At 39.2% G+C, this 21365-nt stretch overlaps 1 protein-coding gene across 4 annotated transcripts in view; it reads right to left on the bottom strand.

Annotated features, from left to right (window-relative positions):
- The window catches only part of LOC124787864 (epimerase family protein SDR39U1), a 47873-nt gene that overhangs the window by 24880 nt on the left and 1628 nt on the right, over positions 1 to 21365 (bottom strand). For all 4 annotated transcript variants that reach the window (XM_047254827.1, XM_047254830.1, XM_047254829.1 and 1 more), the window contains exons 3-5: positions 2916 to 3123; positions 2689 to 2835; positions 1726 to 1916 (exon numbers count right to left, since the gene is read on the bottom strand). In XM_047254827.1, coding sequence (XP_047110783.1) covers positions 1726 to 1916; positions 2689 to 2835; positions 2916 to 3123 — 546 coding nt within the window. The remainder of the gene's footprint in view (positions 1 to 1725; positions 1917 to 2688; positions 2836 to 2915; positions 3124 to 21365) is intronic.

Raw genomic sequence — 21365 nt, 5'->3', positions numbered from 1 at the left:
ATAAAAGTGAGAGACCATCAGTTTAACAGCAGTCAGACTTAGCACTCAATGAAGATGACTGAGGCAGTCACCGAAAGCTTGCAATTTTATCCCAATTTGGTGCAGTAAGTTAGCTGAGATTTTGTTAAGATTTCAAAGAGGTGCAAAGAACAGTAACTTGGTCTAAATGGAAAGAAATGTAAAATGTGTACTTCATAAAATACAGAATTGTAGCATCCTAAGACTATGTCTGTGAGTCACAACTGGACACAGTTAACAATATTGTGAAGAGGAAAGTTGCTACTCACCATATAGCAGAGATTCTGAGTAGCAGATAGGCACAACAAAAAGACTGTCCCAAATAAAGCTTTCAGCCAGTAAGGCCTTCATCAAAATTAGATGACAAACACACACATACACACTCACGCAAATACAACTCATGTATGTCATACACAGTATAGCTAAATTATTATATGGGCTGGACGAAGATATGTGATCATCAAAAACACAACACATTATAATGCCTAATATGGTATTGTTGGCATTCAAAACATCTTCCAGTCATCTCGTAATGGATAAATACAGGTACTGTATGGTTTCACGGGAATCTTATACCATTCTTCCTACAAAACAGTGGCAAGTTCAGATAAAGATGATGGAGATGGATAGCGATCATGCACCCTTCTCCCAAAGAAGACCATGAAGGCTGAACAATATTGAGATCTGGTGACACTGGTAACCAGGGAAGATGTGAACATTCATCTTCTTGTTCACAAAACTGGTCCTGGTGAGGCAAGCTGTGTGAACAGGGGCTTATCTCTGAAACTCTGCCATGTTTCACTCTTGGGGCTTAAACTCAGCCAGAATTTGGAAATAGGGTGAAACAAGACTCATCTGACCAAATGACATTCTTCTATTGTCCAACAGTCCAGGTTTTATGGCTCTGACAGTATGTTTCCTTGTTACAGGCATTTGCACCGCTGATGTTGTTTTGATGCTGATAGCATTTGTGAATGTAACATTCAGTTCTGCAGCAACTTTTGCAGGTGTTGTCCTCTTATTTTTCATCACAGTCCTCTTCAATGACTGTCCATCACAATCACTTGACACACACTTTCATCCGCATTGTGATTTAGCAGATGATGTTTTTCCACTGTCCCTGTACGTGGCATAAAACAACACATACATATGTGAAATGATAGAAACTTTGATTTCTTTGTCTTTGTCCCCTATCAGTTATGCTTCAGTTACATTACTACTCTTGATATAGCAAACACTTCAGCTACCTTGCTTACAAAAACACCCACCATATGAGCACCAACAATGTTCCCAGGTTCAAATTCAGTTAGCTCTGACATAATGCACTCATAACTACAGAGAGCACTGATTTGACCATTAATGACACTTACATCATATTGAGGACATTGCGCAGGTTCTGCTCAGTGTCAAATACAACAGTGCAACTTGCAGGCTCAGCTAGCATCTGCATTTACATTTATTCATGCGCATATCACAGTGTTTCTATATTTTTGTCCAACCCCTGTAGATGATATGGAGTACAGCTGTTCTGTACAATATTTTGACACATAATATAATTTTTCTGTATAAGTGCAACAGTTTTTCCCTCTATTAAAAAAAAAAAAGTAACTAAACTACCTACCAGTAAATGAATTGGTGATGATTTCACATGAATAGAGGCTTCTACCTATTTCTAGAAGTGTTACTTTTTCAAAGATTAATACACACCTGTGGGGCAACACCATTTAGTACTCCAGTCACCTGTGGATTTTCAATTGCATAAAGAAGTAGATTTGTTAAGTCATGAATATGAATCCATGGCATGAACTGTGATCCTGAACCAACAGGTCCACCTAAACCCAGGTAGAATGGAAGATAAAGCTGCTTTATCATTCCACCATTTCTTCCCAGGACAACACCTAATCATACAAAACTTAAAATCAGTATTATAATTGAAATTGTACAAATAATCAACATCATATCATGCATCTCAAGAAACACATACATATGTGAAATGATAGGAACTTGGATTTCTTTGTCTTTGTCCCCTATCAGTTATGCTTCAGTTACATTACTACCCCCCCCCCCCCTCTCTCTCTTCTCTCTTCTCTCTTCTCTCTTCTCTCTCTCTCTCTCTCTCTCTCTCTCTCTCTCTCTCTCTCTCTCACACACACACACACACACACACACACACACACACACACACACACACTCCTTGTACATGGTTTTCCAGTTTTGATATTATTTTATATGTAGTATTCCTAATCTTTAATGATGCAACTGTTACCTCAGCCCACAAAAACTTTACTAGCCATTTCAGTTTTGTCTGCCTGTTGTCTGACATTATTTCAAGAATGCAAAATTTTGGGTTTCACCATCATCTTACTTTTATACAGATTTCACTTTTGAAGAAGCCCAGGTCTACATTTTGAATATTCTTTTTCAATCACTAGCCATTCTTACCTGTTAAGTTAATGTGTTTTGATTCACAGTTGCACTTGCTGATAATTCATACCAGAAATTTTTTTAGACGCATATTTTAACTCTGACAGTATATGCAGATATAATTGTTACATTACACATTCCCTATTTTTGTCAACAACATTGATATATATGTCATAGGCAATGATAAGTATACCTGTAATATAAGTAAAATAAATGTATCAACTGAAATATTGGACTGACTGTTACCTGATCTCACTATGGTTTGACGAACACCTGAATCTGCTGGCAGTTTTGCGGCAGCTTCCCATTCGTGACATAATTCTGACAAAAAATCAAAGCTTTTTACGCTACTCTCTTCATCGTATTCCTCTGATGGACTTGGTTTATAAATACCTGTAAATGGACTTCTGATAGTAAGAGGTGGTGTGATAATAAGAAGAGTTTTCATTTCCATATACCTAATAATTGCATACCTACACCAGATATTGTAATAAAAACTTTAGGTTTGTTGGCAGATTTTGTTATTGAATGTGCTAAAGACTGTGTAGTATTTACACGACTTGACCAAACATTCTGCTTAAATCCAGGTGTCCATCTCCTTGTGGGGTCTAGAACATTTTGCCCTGCTAAATTCACAACTGCTGTTGTATTATCAGGAAGACCACTTTTCTCCAAATCACCCTGAAATCAATGTAATAACATACAGAAGTATGAATCTGGACACTGTTCTCAACTAAAGGAAAACAAAGAAATAATTTTAATATTATGAAAACTGCCTCCTCTTAATTCAGGATCTACAGATATAAGTTGTATGCAAATTCTTCCCAGTCAACCAGTCATTGCCAGATGCATTCACATAGTGAAAACAATAAAGTACAGTAATGATATAAAAGCAGAACTTCCTAATGAACAGTATGCCACATGAGTGACAGATCCTGTAAGGATAGTCAAGTAGGCAGTGACAGTAGCAGAATTATAAATGAGATCTTCCTATCTGACTACATTTAAAAACTTGTACAGAGGCAGCCTTGCACTCAATGTTAAAATGCACTCTGTCAAGGACTGTGTAATTGTGTTCATCTGCTAACACAACACTCATTTGCCAATTTCAGTACTTTGCTAAGAGAGGCAGACTTAAGATTTACAATGCCTAGATATTTTTATTATGTAACTTTGTGCCAGGAGATTCAGATTATCTGATTATCTAGATTCAAGGATTGAAGATTCATGTGAATTGTATGACGACAGGCAATGTTCATAGGGGTAAATAGGCATCTACTCTTACAGCAGGTAGACACTGCTAATCTCTGATAAATATCAGTGTGCTGCTGTCAATATTAAGCAAACAGTGGGAGATGATTAGCAGCTATTTTATGTAACTGAGAAAGCAGCAGCTTTTTTCAAAGAAGTAGCTTTCCTTTGAATTTTACTGTATCAAAATTACTCTGAGTCCAAATAGTCTACAGCAGTTTAAAAATCATTAACTATTAATTTAGTTTCTATGAGCTGTTTCACTAATATATGTTTTGATTTGCTCCATGTCATTGAAGTTTCTCCCTCATATTCTGATTGATGGTGATAATGAAAGAATTAAGGACTGGATCAATTGCACTATCTTACGGTACAGTATATGTAAATAAATCTAGAATAGGACTTAAAATCAGATAAAGATGTTTTGTTGTGAATAATTTTACTAATTTACAGCTCCTGATCATATTTCTACAAGTTTTCTGTAGGATTCAGTGTCTTTAGACATAAAATGAACATTGAGCTGAAAGACCATATTTTTTTGATTCTTTTTATAAAACTGTAATTTTATACTAAGACATCATCTTTGAAATATTTCTTGAGCAAAAACTGATCAAAAAAATTTTGCACCGCCCTCATGACTTGCACAATTTGTTTTGTTGTTTTGATTTGGAAACATCTTTCTCAATGCCATTTTGACCTCAGGAAATTGCTGTGTACAACCACCTGGAGATCAACAGAATGTGCTGTGCCTCCAAAAATGAACAGAACAATGCCACTTTGTACACTTTTCATTCTGTCAACACGCCTCATTGGGTCACTCCAGGGTTACGGCAAGGGTGCATGGTCACATTTCAGCAAGAAGGGTTGTTGTCATGGGAAGTTGCTTATGGAATGGTTGTATAATACAGCAGTGCCATTCACCATTCAACCACACTGGTCTGGCAGGAAACATTGAATATCTGCATCAAAGTGGCCATCTGAGATCAACAACATCAGATGGTGACTGCTACCTAAAATTGTGCCTCGTAGACATCCAAAGAGAAGGCATCAGAGCTGCAAACTGCCTTTCCGAAAGTAACTGGAAGGCTAATTTCCAAAAAGCATTTGACTTAGTGTCCCACTGCAGACTGTTAATGGAGGTACAAGCATACAGAATAGATTCCCATAAAAGTGAATGAACTGAATCCTTCTTAAGTATTAGAACTCAGTATGTTGTCCTCGACAGCGAGTGTTTGTCAGAGACAAGGGTGTCATCAAGGGGTGCTCTCTATAAACATAAATGATTTGATGGACAGGGTAAGCAGCAATTTTTGGTTGTTTGCTGATGATGCTGTGGTGTACAGGAAGGTGTAGTCATTGAGTGACTGTAGGGGGATACCAGATGACTTATATAAAATTTCTAGCTGATGTGATGAATGGCAGCTTGCTCTCAATGTAGAAAAATAATGTAAGTTAATCCAGATTAGCAGGAAAAACAATCCCATAATGTTTAAATGCAGCATTAGTAGTGTGCTGCTTGACACAGTCATGTCAATGAAATATCTAGGTGTAATACTGCCATTCAATGGTCAGTCACAGGGGTTAATTGAAGTGCAGTGTAACCACTGTAGATCAGGTCTGATAAAAAGAATGTTGCAATTCATTCCACCTACATCTACTTACGTACTCCGCATGTCACTGTACAGTGTATGGCAGAGGGTAACTTGTACCACTACTAGTCATTTTCTTTCATGTCCCACTCACTAACAGAGCAAGTGAAAATATCAGTTACCTATGCACCTCTGTATGAGCCCTATCCTTTATCTTATCTTTGTCATCCATACACAGAATGTATGTTGATACCAGTAGAATGGTTCTGAAGTCAGCGTTAAATGACGGTTCTCCAATTTTCCTCAACAGTGCTTCAGGAAAAGAACATCGTCTTCCCTCCAGGTATTCCATTTGAGCTCACAAAGCATCTCCATGATACCTGTGTGCTGATCGAACCTACTGGTGACAAATCTAGCAGTCCACTTACGAATTGCTTCGATGTCTTCCCTTACTCTGACCTGGTTGGGATTCCAACACTCAAGCAATGCTCAAGAATTGGTGGCACTAATGAACTATATGCAGTCTCCTTTACAGATGAACCACACTTTCCTAGAATTCTGCCACCTTCCTTATTACTGTCCTTATATGCTCAATCCATTCCATAATGTTTTGGAGTGTTACACACAGATATGTAATTGGCATGACTGTGTCAAGCAATACAGTACTAATGATATACTTAAACATTACAAGACTGTTTTTCCTACTCATCTGCATTAACTTACATTTTTCTACATTTAGAGCAAGCTGCCATTTATCACACCAACTAGAAATTTTATCATGTTGTATTCTTCTATCTTCACTCAATGATGACACCTTCCTAAACACTGCAGCATCATCAGCAAACAGGCACACATTGCTGCTTACCCTGTCTCTCACATTATTTATGTATATATGAATAAAAAGGGCACTATTACACTTCCCCGGGTCACTTCTAATAATACCCTTGCCTCTGATGGAAGACTCACTATTGAGAACAACATACTGGGTTCTTTTACGAAGTCTTTGAGCCATCCACATACCTGGGAACGTATTACATACACTTGTCTCTTCATTAACAGTCCGCAGTGGGGCACCACGTCAAATGCTTTCTGGAAATATATGAATATGTAATCTGTCTGTTGCCCTTCACCCATGGATCACAGGATTTCATGTGAGAGAAGGGCAAGCTGACTATCACTCAAGCGAAGCTTTCTAAATCTGTGCTGATTTTCCCTCTCAAGGAAATTTATTACATTTGAACAGAGAATATGCTCAAGAATTCTGCAATAAACCACTGCTAAGGATATTGGTCTTAATTTTGTGGGTCAGTTCTTTTACACTTCTTATACACGGAAGTCACCTGAGATTTTTTCTAATCACTTGGGACTTTGTGTTTGGCAAGAGATTCACGATACATGCAAGCTAAGTAAGGGGCCACTGCAGTAGAGTACTCACTATAAAACAAAAATGGGATTCCACCCAGATCTGGTGACTTTCTTTCTTTCAACTATTTCAATTGCTTCTCTGCACCAAGGATGCCTGTTACTATGTCATTCATATAAGAGTCTGTAAGACAGTCAGACGATGGTATGTTTCTACGATCTGCCTGTGTGAATGATTTCTTAAATGAGGGATTTAAAAATTTAGATTTCCTTTTGTGCCACATCAGACTGGTCAGTGAATGACTGGATAGAAATCTGTGACCTGTTTAGCAATTTTATATAAGACCAGAATTTTCTTGGGTTCTCGGCAATCTTTTTTGCTAAGGTATGACAATGGTAGTTGTATCCTTCATGCATAAATCTTTTTACAGATGCACAATTTTCTTCTTACTTTTGCCTCTTATCATCTGCACATTCCCTTTTCAACAGAGTGTGCAACAGCCTTAGCTTCCTGAGCATTTTCCGCATTTTGTTTTTAAACCACGGTGGGTCTTTTCTATCCTTAATTCACTTACTTGGCACATACTTTTCCAGGGCATGGTTTACAATCCATTTCAACTTTACCCATAATTTGCCAATTTTCATCATACTGGAATTAAATGATGTGCAGCCATTTTCTAAGATGAATGCTAACAACCGACTATCTGCTCTTTCTAGCAAAAATTCTCTCCTAGCCTTTTTGATGGATTTAGTAACCATTGTCGCTAAGATGACATCTTGATCTCTAATCCCTGTCTCTATATTGACACTGTTGATAAGTTCAGGTCCGTTTGAAGCTACAAGGTCAAAATATTTCCATTACGTGTGGGCCGTCAAACTACCTTCTTAAGGCAGTTTTTGGAAGAATTTTCTAAAGTTCTTCACAAGATTGCCTGTCTGTACCACCTGTAATGAACCACAGACGTCTCAGTCTATATTTGGTAGATTAAAGTTGCCTCCAACTAATATTGCATGGTTTCCATACTACTGTGCATAGATTTTCTTTCAATGATTCTAAAACTGTGAAGGCAGAATCAGGTGGCCAGTGCAGACATCTGATAATTAACTGGAGTTCACCTAGATATGTTAGACCTGTCTAGATAACTTCACAGTCAGATTCAATTTCCACCTCGATAGACACAATGTTTTTGTCAACTTCATTGAACACTTGTGCCCTGCTATGGTGTCTAACCTGTCTTTGCAATATACATTCCATGCTTCACTAAATATTTCAGAGCTTTCTACTTTGGATTTTACAGTGTACTTCTTATAAAACATCCAAGCAAGAGAAGTTGGTATCAGCCAAAGATGTATTCTGTGTGTTCTTCATAGACATAAGTATCACACATTTCAGATTTCTCTGTAGAAAAATCTACATGGCAGTAATATACAAAATTGTTTTGAATACTGTTAGTGGATTCTCCAGCAAGACAATAATTTTGTGGAGAAGTATTGCTTACTGTTGCGGCCACATTTGCAAGTTATGGGGATGTAACCCCTCTGGTCAATGAGAAACTTCATTGGATTGATCAGTGGAATATGAATGTGTGGTGTGACCTTATATGACAGCACATGATCAGCTCTCATTTAATTGATGGTACCGTAAATGGGAAAAGTACACACATACTTTATCCTCATTGCTATACCCTCATCAAATGATGTGGTTCCAATATGATGGAGATCCTGTGAATAATTATTCAATACCTAGAGAGCATTAAATACCTTATTTTGAAACTGATGAGTGGGAAGAGGCAGTCCTATTCAGATATATCCTGCACGATTGCCTGACCTGATTCCTTTAGACTATTTCCCCTGGATTCATTAAAGCATGTGGTCTACAAGGAGGCTCCAAAAACTATAGAGAACAAGAGAGAGTGAATTACTGCTGCATGTAAAGAAATTACCTAGATATGTTGACAGCAATGAATTCATTTGTGATTATGTATGCACAAAGGTGTTGTGATGCAGATGGTTCTCATTTTCAATATACTCTGAAAAACGCACCAATAGAAATGTAACACAACATAATCATGCCTTCATTCTTTTTTGGATCCTCAATGTACAGATGGAACTTGTGACCTGACCCTGGGTGTGAATGTGGTGCCAAAGAACGAACCATCCACCACATCGTCAGCAAGTGTCCATTGAGGACGTTCACCGGCACTGATGACTTCCTGGGGCAACACCTCAAACTGTGGAGTGGCTGCAGAATCTAAGTGTGGAATTGTGACTGATGAAAATACTAGAATCTGAACTTTATGCAATCTTATTGTTTTGTATATAGTTTTACATTATTGTCATGTGCCAATGTTCAATTTACATTATTTTATTATTTTAGCAATGTATATTCTCTTTTATGCTGTTTCCAATGTAGTGTGTCATGCCATAAGCTAAATAAATAAATATTTTTTGGTCACAATGTGTGGGTTCATTTATTTCATGGATTATTTCAATGTAAGCTCTTGTATCAGTGTGCAAATACATATCTTGTATATCTTTTGTTTCTTTATCATATTTGCATATTTCTTCTTAAAATAAACTGATCAAAAATATGTCATGTCTAATTCTCTCAATCCTATTTCAGTTCTTCCTGTTTCAGCAATAAGTAGAACCTTCTTTTCTATCACACAGTTTCAATAGCTGTCACTGAGTTTTCCAGTTTGAATTGCAGGTGGCATAAACATTTTGCTTGCTCTTTTAATTTAGCTTCAATTGAATAACCTAAGCAACAGATGCTTACTTAGGCATAAAGCTTCAGTTATAGGTTACAAAATATTTTCTCAGTGGCATCATCTGTATTTTGTATGTTTGAGGGTCTTACAGTTTCTTGTTTCTTGTTCCAGTCCTATATTTTTTTAAAAAAAATCAATTTAGTATATTTTGCACTTTACACATTTTGGTTCAGACGGTGCCTATTTATGTAAAGTCCTCCTTGTAAAACTGGTTTTACACACACTGTCAGTAACAAACATTCCTGTAACACTCATATCATCTGTCAAGTGACCTGCAAATGTAAGTTCACTCTCCACATTCAGGTGACTGTGGTGCTTTGTTTTCATCATGGTTTGTCCAGTTTCAAGTGACTTAAAGTATTTCTTTTTCCAACAAAAAATACTCTTTTGGTTTATTTTTTAATATCAGGTGAACTGTTGTTAGGTGACCATCCAAACGCACAGGGTGCTGAGGACATTATAACACACAACATACTGTGACAGTTGGGTACTGTCTTTTTCAATAAATGTGAATCCATACTTAATATATTCTTCATTATAAAATCTTCTTTTAGATGACATTTTCAATCAGTGTACAAATTCAATAAAAATACTATTTACTTCTACAGAACATGACAGGTGTCATAATGAGCAGATTGCAGACTGAAGAATGTGTTGTGTCAGCAATAATTTGGTGACACACGAGGGAAAGCTGATGCTGCTACTCTACAAAAATTGTGTGTCATAAATGTGGGGATATATATTGTTTGAACACTGATGTACACTCCTGGAAATGGAAAAAAGAACACATTGACACGGGTGTGTCAGACCCACCATACTTGCTCCGGACACTGCGAGAGGGCTGTACAAGCAATGATCACACGCACGGCACAGCGGACACACCAGGAACTGCGGTGTTGGCCGTCGAATGGCGCTAGCTGTGCAGCATTTGTGCACCGCCGCCGTCAGTGTCAGCCAGTTTGCCGTGGCATACGGAGCTCCATCGCAGTCTTTAACACTGGTAGCATGCCGCGACAGCGTGGACGTGAACCGTATGTGCAGTTGACAGACTTTGAGCGAGGGCGTATAGTGGGCATGCGGGAGGCCGGGTGGACGTACCGCCGAATTGCTCAACACGTGGGGCGTGAGGTCTCCACAGTACATCGATGTTGTCGCCAGTGGTCGGCGGAAGGTGCACGTGCCCGTCGACCTGGGACCAGACCGCAGCGACGCACGGATGCATGCCAAGACCGTAGGATCCTACGCAGTGCCGTAGGGGACCGCACCGCCACTTCCCAGCAAATTAGGGACACTGTTGCTCCTGGGGTATCGGCGAGGACCATTCGCAACCGTCTCCATGAAGCTGGGCTACGGTCCCGCACACCGTTAGGCCGTCTTCCGCTCACGCCCCAACATCGTGCAGCCCGCCTCCAGTGGTGTCGCGACAGCCGTGAATGGAGGGACGAATGGAGATGTGTCATCTTCAGCGATGAGAGTCGCTTCTGCCTTGGTGCCAATGACGGTCGTATGCGTGTTTGGCGCCGTGCAGGTGAGCGCCACAATCAGGACTGCATACGACCGAGGCACACAGGGCCAACACCTGGCATCATGGTGTGGGGAGCGATCTCCTACACCGGCCGTACACCACTGGTGATCGTCGAGGGGACACTGAATAGTGCACGGTACATCCAAACCTTCATCGAACCCATCGTTCTACCATTCCTAGACCGGCAAGGGAACTTGCTGTTCCAACAGGACAATACACGTCCGCATGTATCCCGTGCCACCCAACGTGCTCTAGAAGGTGTAAGTCAACTACCCTGGCCAGCAAGATCTCCGGATCTGTCCCCCATTGAGCATGTTTGGGACTGGATGAAGCGTCGTCTCACGCGGTCTGCACGTCCAGCACGAATGCTGGTCCAACTGAGGCGCCAGGTGGAAATGGCATGGCAAGCCGTTCCACAGGACTACATCCAGCATCTCTACGATCGTCTCCATGGGAGAATAGCTGCCTGCATTGCTGCGAAAGGTGGATATACACTGTACTAGTGCCGACATTGTGCATGCTCTGTTGCCTGTGTCTATGTGCCTGTGGTTCTGTCAGTGTGATCATGTGATGTATCTGACCCCAGGAATGTGTCAATAAAGTTTCCCCTTCCTGGGACAATGAATTCACGGTGTTCTTATTTCAATTTCCAGGAGTGTATTTTGTATCCTCCTCCTAAAAACTAATGTTTCCAAGTTGTGCAGATGGGAAATTTGCCTCTACATAGTTAGTCTTTCCCTGATTTGCTTTCCTTATTTCCCTCCCACAGCCTTCTTCTTCCCTTTTATTTTCATTTGACTACCTTATATATTCATTGTAATTTATAAGAAATGGAAGGAGCAAACATAACCGCTCACTGCACATGAGGTATTCTAGCAACTGTTAAGTGGTAGCCATTTGCTCAGGTGGTCAGCTAGTTGCTGATTGCAACTACATAAAATGCTGTGCAGAAGTTACAGCAGACTTGGTGTAGTTCATGCCTGCTTTCACAATTAGCCTTGCCTCAGATAAGCTATGTACACAACGTGAAAGAACTGAACTGGTTGATTTTGGGGGAGAGGACCAGACAGTGAGTTTAAATCACAGAATATCTAAATCAGAATGATTAATGGAAAATCTCATATAAAGACGTGGAACAAATACTAACAAAGAGATAGAGGGGCTGGCCAGTACTTACCTGAGCTCAGTACAGCCGATAGATACACATAAAACAGAACTGAAAATTTACATTCCTAGCTTTCGGAACAAATGTTCCTTCATCGGAGAGGAGAGAGGGGAAAGAAAGGGAAGAAGGGAAAGGAGATTCAGTTACTCACAACCCAGGTTATGAAGCAACAGGGAAAGGAAAATGGGAGGGTAGCAAGGATGGAGGCATGGTTGTCAGAGGGAAGCCAAAGATATTCTACTGTAAGTCTTGCAGGGAAAGGAAAATGGGAGGGTAGCAAGGATGGAGGCATGGTTGTCAGAGGGAAGCCAAAGATATTCTACTGTAAGTCTTGCAGTAGAATATCTTTGGCTTCCCTCTGACAACCATGCCTCCATCTTTGCTACCCTCCCATTTTCCTTTCCCTGTTGCTTCATAACCTGGGTTGTGAATAACTGAATCTCCTTTCCCTTCTTCCCTTTCTTTCCCCACTCTCCTCCCCGATGAAGGAACATTTGTTCCGAAAGCTAGGAATGTACGTTTTCAGTTCTGTTTTATGTGTATCTATCGGCTGTACTGAGCTGAGGCAAGTACTGGCCAGCCCCTCTATCTCTTTGTTAGTATTTGTTTAATATCTAAATCAGGATGGCCGAATGCAGGTTTGAACCGTTGTCCTCCCGAATGCAAGTCCAGTGTGCTAGGAATTGAATGTGCTATGGAGGTGCAAAGAACAGTTCTTGGAGTTCAGGGGTTCAGAGCAGATGTGGCATAAGAATGGACCAGAATGTTGTGCAATGGAGTACACTTTGGGAGATCTGACAAGGAGTCTGAGAAAAATGGTCCTCATTTCAGGCCAAAACAAAAGCTAGACCCAGTCCTGGCAGAGGACGTGGATAAGTTCTTCCATCCTGAAGTGATATTGTATAATGATGGGAGGCATAAATTAGTGGCATGAGTGGATATGGCATAGACAATCTGCTTGTGGGCTAGATTTGGAGGGCAGTACCATATGTACAACATAAGTTGGCACTTTACTGGGAGCAGAGGAATAGTTGGAATTCAGATCACTCCAGGCCACTGCACTTTTTTTTCTGTCTGTTGCTAATGCTGGCAATGAAACAATAAAATGTGTCTTAGTAGTATAGAATTGCAGGACATACTGCAAATGCAGTGTTGATTCCAGCGTGGTGCTAGTCCTGTGAGGAGGCAGCAGGGCTAGTTCCCCCTGCACCTCTGCTCTCCTCACACCACTCTCTATAGTAGTTTGTGTACTAGGCAGTGACTGTGAGCTTATGTTTCCAGCATCCCCCTGAAAAGTGTCAAGTTATATTGTCCATATGGTATTTTTCTACAAAGGCCCCAGCAAAACTTTCAGCACACTGGGCAAGGAATTGCTTGCCACTGCAGATGTACCGTCCACAGGTGACAAGCCTGCACAGTAGAAAGATTCTGGTGTGGAGGGGACGAAAGCTATCAAAGCGGAGGTATCGAGCCGTTGGAGACAAGTGAAAACCAAGGGTCTGAGCTAGAGCAGGTAGGTGTGGCACTGATACTACTGATTTCTTAGAAAATACAACTCAAAACTACTGACAGACTGTGTTTGTTTATCTCCGAACGTACGGATGCTACCACTTCATAATATCTACCTACCGTCCACAATGCGCTTAATGGAGGGAATATTGTTTTTATGGGATATGCACATGTTATTTTGTTGTAAGGCAGTTACCACGCAGATGTCTACTGGGGGAGGGGGAGTTGGAATAAGGAGGGAGATGGATGCTGGGGAGAAGTTCAGGGATGGACATAGTTATCTGAGGAGGCATTGAAGGCTATTCTGGACTTCTAGAATGAGAAGATTGTGGCAGGTAGTTGGTGGATGTCTTCTGTCAGGTAATCACTGCAGTTCAGCAAGACAGTGGTGGAGAATGATCAAATCATGGTGTGTTTTATGGTTGTGAATAGCCACTGCTTCCTCCACTGAGAGGTTTGTGTTTCTGAAAAGAAAGGTACGAAGATTAGGGTCTAACATCTCATCAGCAATGAGGTCATTAAAGACAGAGTGCAAGTTTGGATGGAGAAAGGAAACTGGCTGCATTCTTTGCAAAAGAACCAATCCACTATGGGGAACTACTGAAAACATAAATCTGCATGACTGGACAGGGATTTAAACCACCTTACAAATGCAAGTCCAGTATCTTACTACTGTGCCATTTCATTTGGTTTTAGAAAAGGACCTCGGAGAGGAAGGTGAAGCCAGGTGGAAGATATGGAATTTAGAAGGTACCAGAAATGGTCAGGTGGGAGTGTTGGAGACTCGTAGTTAGGCGGAGTTATGAAATGGAAGGTTGGATTTTAGTCAGTTCTGGTCAGAGCTGTTGGTGGTAAAACAGTGTAGGGGCCGAGTGAAGGAGAACAGCTCTTTGACCAGTCAGTTGTGAGTGAATTTGGGTGTGGGACTGAAGTGAGATGTTTGGAAAGGACTGAAACTTCAATGGAATGGAGGTTCTTAGTGGAGAGGTTGACACCTATTTTGGGCTTTGCAGGATGATGAGAGGAAATTTCAGGGGATGTGGCAGATGGAAGAGGCCAGTAAATTGGGATTTAACTGCAAGGAGGAGTCGACCAGGGAGAGGAGGGAGGAGGGGTGTTCATTGGAAGTAACGAAGTCCCTGTTGGGTAGGGGTATTCCCAATAAGATCTATCCTACTCAGCTCCCACCAAAGCGGTCACATCAAACACAGACTCTGTTGTAACTTTCGCACAATCTTTTATGTGAGCATGACCACCAACCATCTCTCTACCAAATTATTGGCCACTATTGCCAAGGGGAAAAGTTGACCTCCCAACAGAAGGTCATGCTGCTTGACGTAACATCTTTGTTTTGAATGTCTGCTACACAATCTATGTGATCTAGATTCTTTCTTTCTTTTTTTATTATTATTTATTTTATGGCCTTCATTGTACCACTCTAGTCAAAAATACAAAGTTCGAAACAAGTTGTTACATAGGGATACAATTTGGTTCAACAATAACTTAATATGATATTTAGGTAATATAATTATTAGAGTCTATTCTTATATGAAAGGTGTTTTGCTCTTCTGTCTGCCCAATATTTCTTCATTCTTTCAGATATTTTCTTTCTTTCTTCATCTGAGACAACTCTTCCTGTACTCTTTTTATTGATTTTCACTTGTAGTCTGGTTTGCGGGTCTTGCAGTATTCTGGTTTTCTCTGTCTTGTTTTTTAGGTCATCTACTGTAATTTGAAGTTCTTTTATATCCTCCTTAATTTCTGTGATCCATTTAATGTCGCTCTTGCTATTCCACAATTTTTGTATTATTTTTTTTACTAATTCTGTTTTCTGGAGTTCTCATCAGATGTCCAAAGAATGAGATGTGTTTCTTCCTGATTGTGCTCATGATTGGTTCTATTTTCTTATATACTGTTTCATTTGATGCTATTCTCCAATGTCCCTTTATTTTATACTGTTTATTTATACATGTCCTAATTATTCTTCTTTCTATTTTTAGTATTCTGTCAATTTCTGCTGTATTAGTTGTTTTGAAGATAGTTTCAGCTGCATACGTTATTTCCGGCTGTGTAACTGTTTTATAGTGTTTTAATTTTGCATCTATAGATAGGCTTTTTTTTTGTTGTATGTAGTTTTGGTAATGTAATTTGCATAGTTCAGTTTTTTATTCTATTCTGCCATGATGGCTTCTCATTTAGATTGTATGTTATTATTTCACTTAAATATTTAAATTTATCAACAATTTTGATTTCCTGTTCTCCTATTGTAATTTTGTTTGCAAGTGGTGGATCAGTTAGCATAATCTCCGTTTTTTCAAATGATGTTCTAAGGCCTACTTTCTCTGCTATTTCTTGTAGTAATTTCACTTGTTGCCTGGCTTCTTGAACGGTGTTGGCTAGGAGAGCAAGATCATCAGCGAATCCCAAGCAGTTTAAGCTAATATCATCTTTTGCACTTCCAATTCTTATCCTTTTTGGATTGTCCTTGTACCATTCTCTCATTATGTATTCCAGTGCACAGTTGAACAGTAATGGTGATAGGCAGTCACCTTGTCTTAAGCCTGTTCTTATGAGGAATGGTTCCGAAATTTCTCCTCTAAACTTCACTTTTGATTTGGTGTTGGTTAGAGTGAGTTGTATTGTTTTAATTAGTTTTGGATGGAGTCCTAGATTTCTTAAAATTTTTAATACTGAAGGTCTGTGGAGACAGTCATATGCCTTCTTAAAATCTACAAATGTTATTGCCAGAGGTTTGTTCCGTTTCTTGTAGTATGCTATGATCAATTTTAAACTAATTATCTGCTCTGCACAGCTTCTCCATGGTCTGAAACCTCCCTTATATTCCCCTAACTCCTGTTCTAATTGCTCCTTGATTCTTTCATATAGGATCTCGGATAGAATTTTGTATGTGCAATCTAGGAGAGAGATTCCTCTGTAGTTGTCTGGGTTGCTCTTATCTCCCTTTTTGTGTAGTGGGTGGATGATAGCTGTGGTCCAATGTTCGGGAAATTGTTCTGTTACCCAAATTTTTGTTAGAGCCATGTGTAAGGAGGTCTTGACTGTGTCACTTGCATATTTCCTCATCTTCTCCACATGCCTTGTAATTTTTTTGTTCTTTAAGAATTTTTTCTACTTCTTGGAAAGTTGGAGGGTCTAGTTTGTTAGTTTTGGTTTTTATTGGGGTATTTATGTTGATTTGTAAGGGTTCTTTGCGTTCCTCGCAATTCAGAAGTTTGTTAAATGCTTTTGCCATGATTTCTGCATTTTCCTTGTTACTGTGTGTCATTCTTCCATCTTCATCTTTCAGTATTAGTGTAGGGGCCTCATACTGTTGTAGTTGTTTCACAAAGATTTTGTAGTAGTTCCTGGAGTTGGTTTTATGATAATTACCTTCTATAGAGTTTATATCTTTATGAAATCCTCTCTTGATTCTTCTAATATTTTGAGTGAATTTTTTTCTTTCATTTTTTAGGTTGATGGCATTTTCTTCAGTTTTATGTGTTTGGAACTTTAACCATGCTTCTTGGAATTTGTCACATTCTGATGTCCACCACGCATGTTTCCTTCGTGGGTTCAAGGGAGCTAGATTCTCTGCTTCTTTTTTAAGATTAGGCACTAGTTGTTCTAGATCATCTGTTAATTTGATGGTTTGTGTTATTTGTTGGTACTTATTATTTTTAATTAGCTGATGTGGGTCAAACCTCCTTTTTATTTTATTAGTTTTTCCGGTCTTCTTCTTTAATGGAGTGAATTTGATTTTAATTTTGACCATATAATGGTCTGAGCCTGTGTCTACTCCTCTCAGAACTTTAACATTGTGGATCTCCTTCTGAAAATTTTTGTCCACACAGACATGGTCTAGCTGCCACTCGCCCTTCCTCCAGTCTGGGTGTTTCCATGTTTTAAGTTTACTTGGCTTCCTCTTAAGGTATGTTGATTTAGATATAAGGTTGTGTTCTCTGCAGAGTTCTACAAGTCTTTGACCGTTTTTGTTTGTAAATTTATGTGGACTCCATTTTCCAATTATATCTTTATATTTCCTTTCTTTTCCCAACTGAGCATTGAAATCTCCCAATAAGATTTTTATATTCTTTTTATTTACTCTGTTCACAGTTTGTTCTAGAAGGTCCCAAAATTTATCTACCTCTTCCTTTGTTTTTGTTAGACAATTTTTTTCATTTATTGGGGCATGAGCATTTATTATTGTATAGGTTTTATTCATTGTTTTAAAGCTTAGAGTTGCAATTCTTGGTGATACTGTTTGGAAATCCATTACTGAATCTATTATTTTTATGTTTACTAAAAACCCTGTTCCAAACTGGGGACATTATTTCATTGCCCTCTGTCCTGGTTCTTTTTTTAGCCTAAAGAATTTTAAATTGATGTCTGTTAGTAGTACACACAGTATCTGCTAAAATAAATCTAATGCATCCACATTTTGTCGTTTATCAGCAGGTGTATGTAGGCAGTCTGTTGACACTGTGAGAAGGTACTCACTGAATTTGGTAGCCAATGATTTAAATGAGTCACTTCCCCTATAGTTATTTCCTGAGAATCCAATTTAATTTGGATCACTATTTTTAGTAATGTTTCTGCTTCTGGCAGTGTACCTGATGGGAGATCATTAATGTACACAAGAAAAAGCAATGGCCCTAAGATGGATCCTTGTGAGACACCACATGTAATTTCTTCCCATTCTGATGATGACTGGTGACTTAATTCACTAGTCCCTTGCACTGACACCCTTTTTTTCCTGTTAGCAAGGTATGACTTGAACCATTTTGCAGCACTGCCCATGACACCATAGAGCTCTAATTTATTTAAAAGGATGTTGTGGTTCACACAATCGAATGCCTTTGACAAATCACAGAAAATACCCGCTGCTTGTAACTTGTTATTTAATGAATTAAGTACATTTTCACTGTAGGTGTAAATAGCCTTCTCGGTATCAGAACCCTTCAGAAATCCAAACTGTGTTCTTGATAATATGTTACTTGTGGTCAGATGGTTGGGAAATACGGAAGTGTCCGATCCCGCCCGTCTGCTTTGACCCATGACGTCACAAATATGGCGGAAACAAAAACAAACACACACACTTTCCACAAGAAGCCTAATGACACTAACGGGACAAGCGCGGGAAATGGGGTGTTTTGGGTGGAGGGGAGGGGGGGGGGGCAAACTAAATATAAACAAATTTAGACGCCTTGCATAGCTACAACGTGTAAGTGAAGACAACCATGCATGAATACCCACCCACCTCCCCAGGGGTCGTAACCCCTGCAACCCATAGAAGATAAAGATGCTTCAGTAGCTGATTAGTGTTTTTTGTCTTTTTTAAAAAAAAAAAATCTCACGGGATAGAACAAACAGATCAGAAAGATAAATATAATAAACTAAAACAGAAATAGGAGGAAACAGATAATTAAAATAAGTAATAGGCATTTTTAAATTAAAAAAAAAAAATCTCACGAGATAGAACGAACAGATCAGAAAAGTAAATAAAATAAGATAAAACAGAACTGGAGACAGCCACACTCAAACCAAACTCCGCGCCGTCATGACGTCACACACAACACCCTTACGTCACGGGTCAAAGCAGACGCGTGGGATCGGACGCTTCTGTCAACCCGATGGTTGAGAAGCTGCCTGTACATTACTTTTTCTAAAATTTTTAAGAATGCTGGCTTAACTTTGCATATTTCAACCAGTCAGGAAATATTCCACTGATAAACGACTGATTACACAGATAGCTTAATATGTTACTCAACTCAGAATCACATTCTTTAATTAACTTTGTTGATATTTCATCATACCCACTAAATGTTTCTGATTTCAAAGATTTTATGATGGGCATTATTTCTGAAGGGATAGTGAGGGTCAAATTCATATTATGGGAGTTACTTGAAATGTCTGGTCTGAGGTATCCCATGGCAGCATCTACAGAACCTGACAACCCCATATTTTCAGTAAAGCTCTTTACTAAAGCCTTTCTCCAAAGAGCCTAAATCACAGATGCCATCACCGAGCTCTGCATTTGGGTTAAAAATGCTATTTATCCCATAATAAACACCAAAAAAATTCTTTACCAGTCATGGTACTCCCATCCCATGACTGCTACACAGCAATTAGGCCATCTTTGCCCTTCTACCTCCCTCTTTTCTAACCTTAACTTCAACCTTATGGCCTTTACTGCCAGACTGCTGCTGAACTCAATGAGTTATCTGTATGATTTAGGTCTTGGACTTAAGATTTTCCCTTAGGTAGTACATTTCCTTCTAGACATTCCTACTTTCGAATCAACAGACTCAATAAATGAAATGATAGGAAAGCCAGAACTAAGTTTCAGTGCTGCATGGTTCCACACACTGTAGGTCACTAATCCTTTCCGGTGGATTGGAACTGAATACCTAATTAAGATTCACATCTGCAGCTTTGCCTTTCACAAACAGTTTTCTATAATTTGAGCATACTCTATGGATTCATTCAATGCTTCGCTACAAGCACCTCTTTCTTACTCTTCCAAATTCCACAGAGGCCATCCTGTGTAGTTCATTGTCATACGAGAGAGATAATGCCAAACTCAAGCTTTGACTCAATGTGTGAGGCACACTTTAATGATTCATGTGGTGGACCTCTTTCTATGGAAGGCAGAAATTTTGGGAAGAAGTCATAGTCATTAATCACTTTTAGTTTGTCAAATAAGTAAATTTCAGAAGCTTCAGACGTGTCAAAATTTATGACAATATAATCTATTTATAATAGATATTTTATGGGCTGCATTCCTTCCTGAGCCAAATTGTGTAGTACTCTGAAGAATGAATGACGTACTATGGGCTGAAGAATGGGTTAACTAAAGCCTCTGATACTGTCTGTATTGGACCAACAATGTCACCAAAGTGGTGAACATAAATGACTCATCAAAATCCAATATGTTTAAGAGATGCACCATAATAAGACTTAGTTTTTCTCATGACATCATATATGCTGACTTTGCAAATTCACAACTACACAGTCAACTTTCAACCTAATGCAGAGCTCGGGTTACGCCAAAGACATTTGTCAAACCTACAAATCAAAAAATATAGACACAAAACGGTTATTGTCAGTGTTCTGTTATCTTCTTGTTGAGCTTATATGACATCACATGCCACTACACATCACAGCTCAGAGCCAACATCTGGTATTGGAATGTTCAGTTGACCAAACTAGTTGGACAAAGTTTGATTATAGCTGGAAAAGAAAGGAAGAAAGATCAGAGTTTAATGTCTTGTTGACAGTGAGGCCATTAAAGGATGGGGAAGCAAACTGGTTGTGCTCTTTTAAAAGGAATAATTCTGACATTTGCCTGGAGCAATTAGTGAAATAATGGAAAACCTGGATGTCTAGATGGGAATTTGAACCTCCTCTACCTGAATGCATGTCCAGTGTGCTCGCCACTGCACCACCTTGCTTGGTGATTATAGCTGGAAGAAAACAGCAGATTAATACTTCTTGATAATCACTCATGACTGTGAATATGGGGTTCAAAGCCTGGTACACAGTTATGCAGCAAATTCATCAGTAAGTAGTATGGGATGCACACTTAGAAGGTCATCACGTTGTAACTGGTTAACTGAGAAATGGCCTTTCTCACGATTTTACTAGTTGTCTTCTGTATTTATTTTTGGTTTCATTTGGCACAGCAACAGTTCAGGAAGTTTTCACTATAATCCTGGACTATTTTGACATTTGGGCATAAATAAGAACTAATT

This window comes from Schistocerca piceifrons, chromosome 3 (assembly GCF_021461385.2).
Source record: "Schistocerca piceifrons isolate TAMUIC-IGC-003096 chromosome 3, iqSchPice1.1, whole genome shotgun sequence".
Taxonomy (NCBI): Eukaryota; Metazoa; Arthropoda; class Insecta; order Orthoptera; family Acrididae; genus Schistocerca; species Schistocerca piceifrons.
Note: the sequence above shows the minus strand (reverse complement) of the source record. Positions and strands in the feature narration are given on the sequence as shown.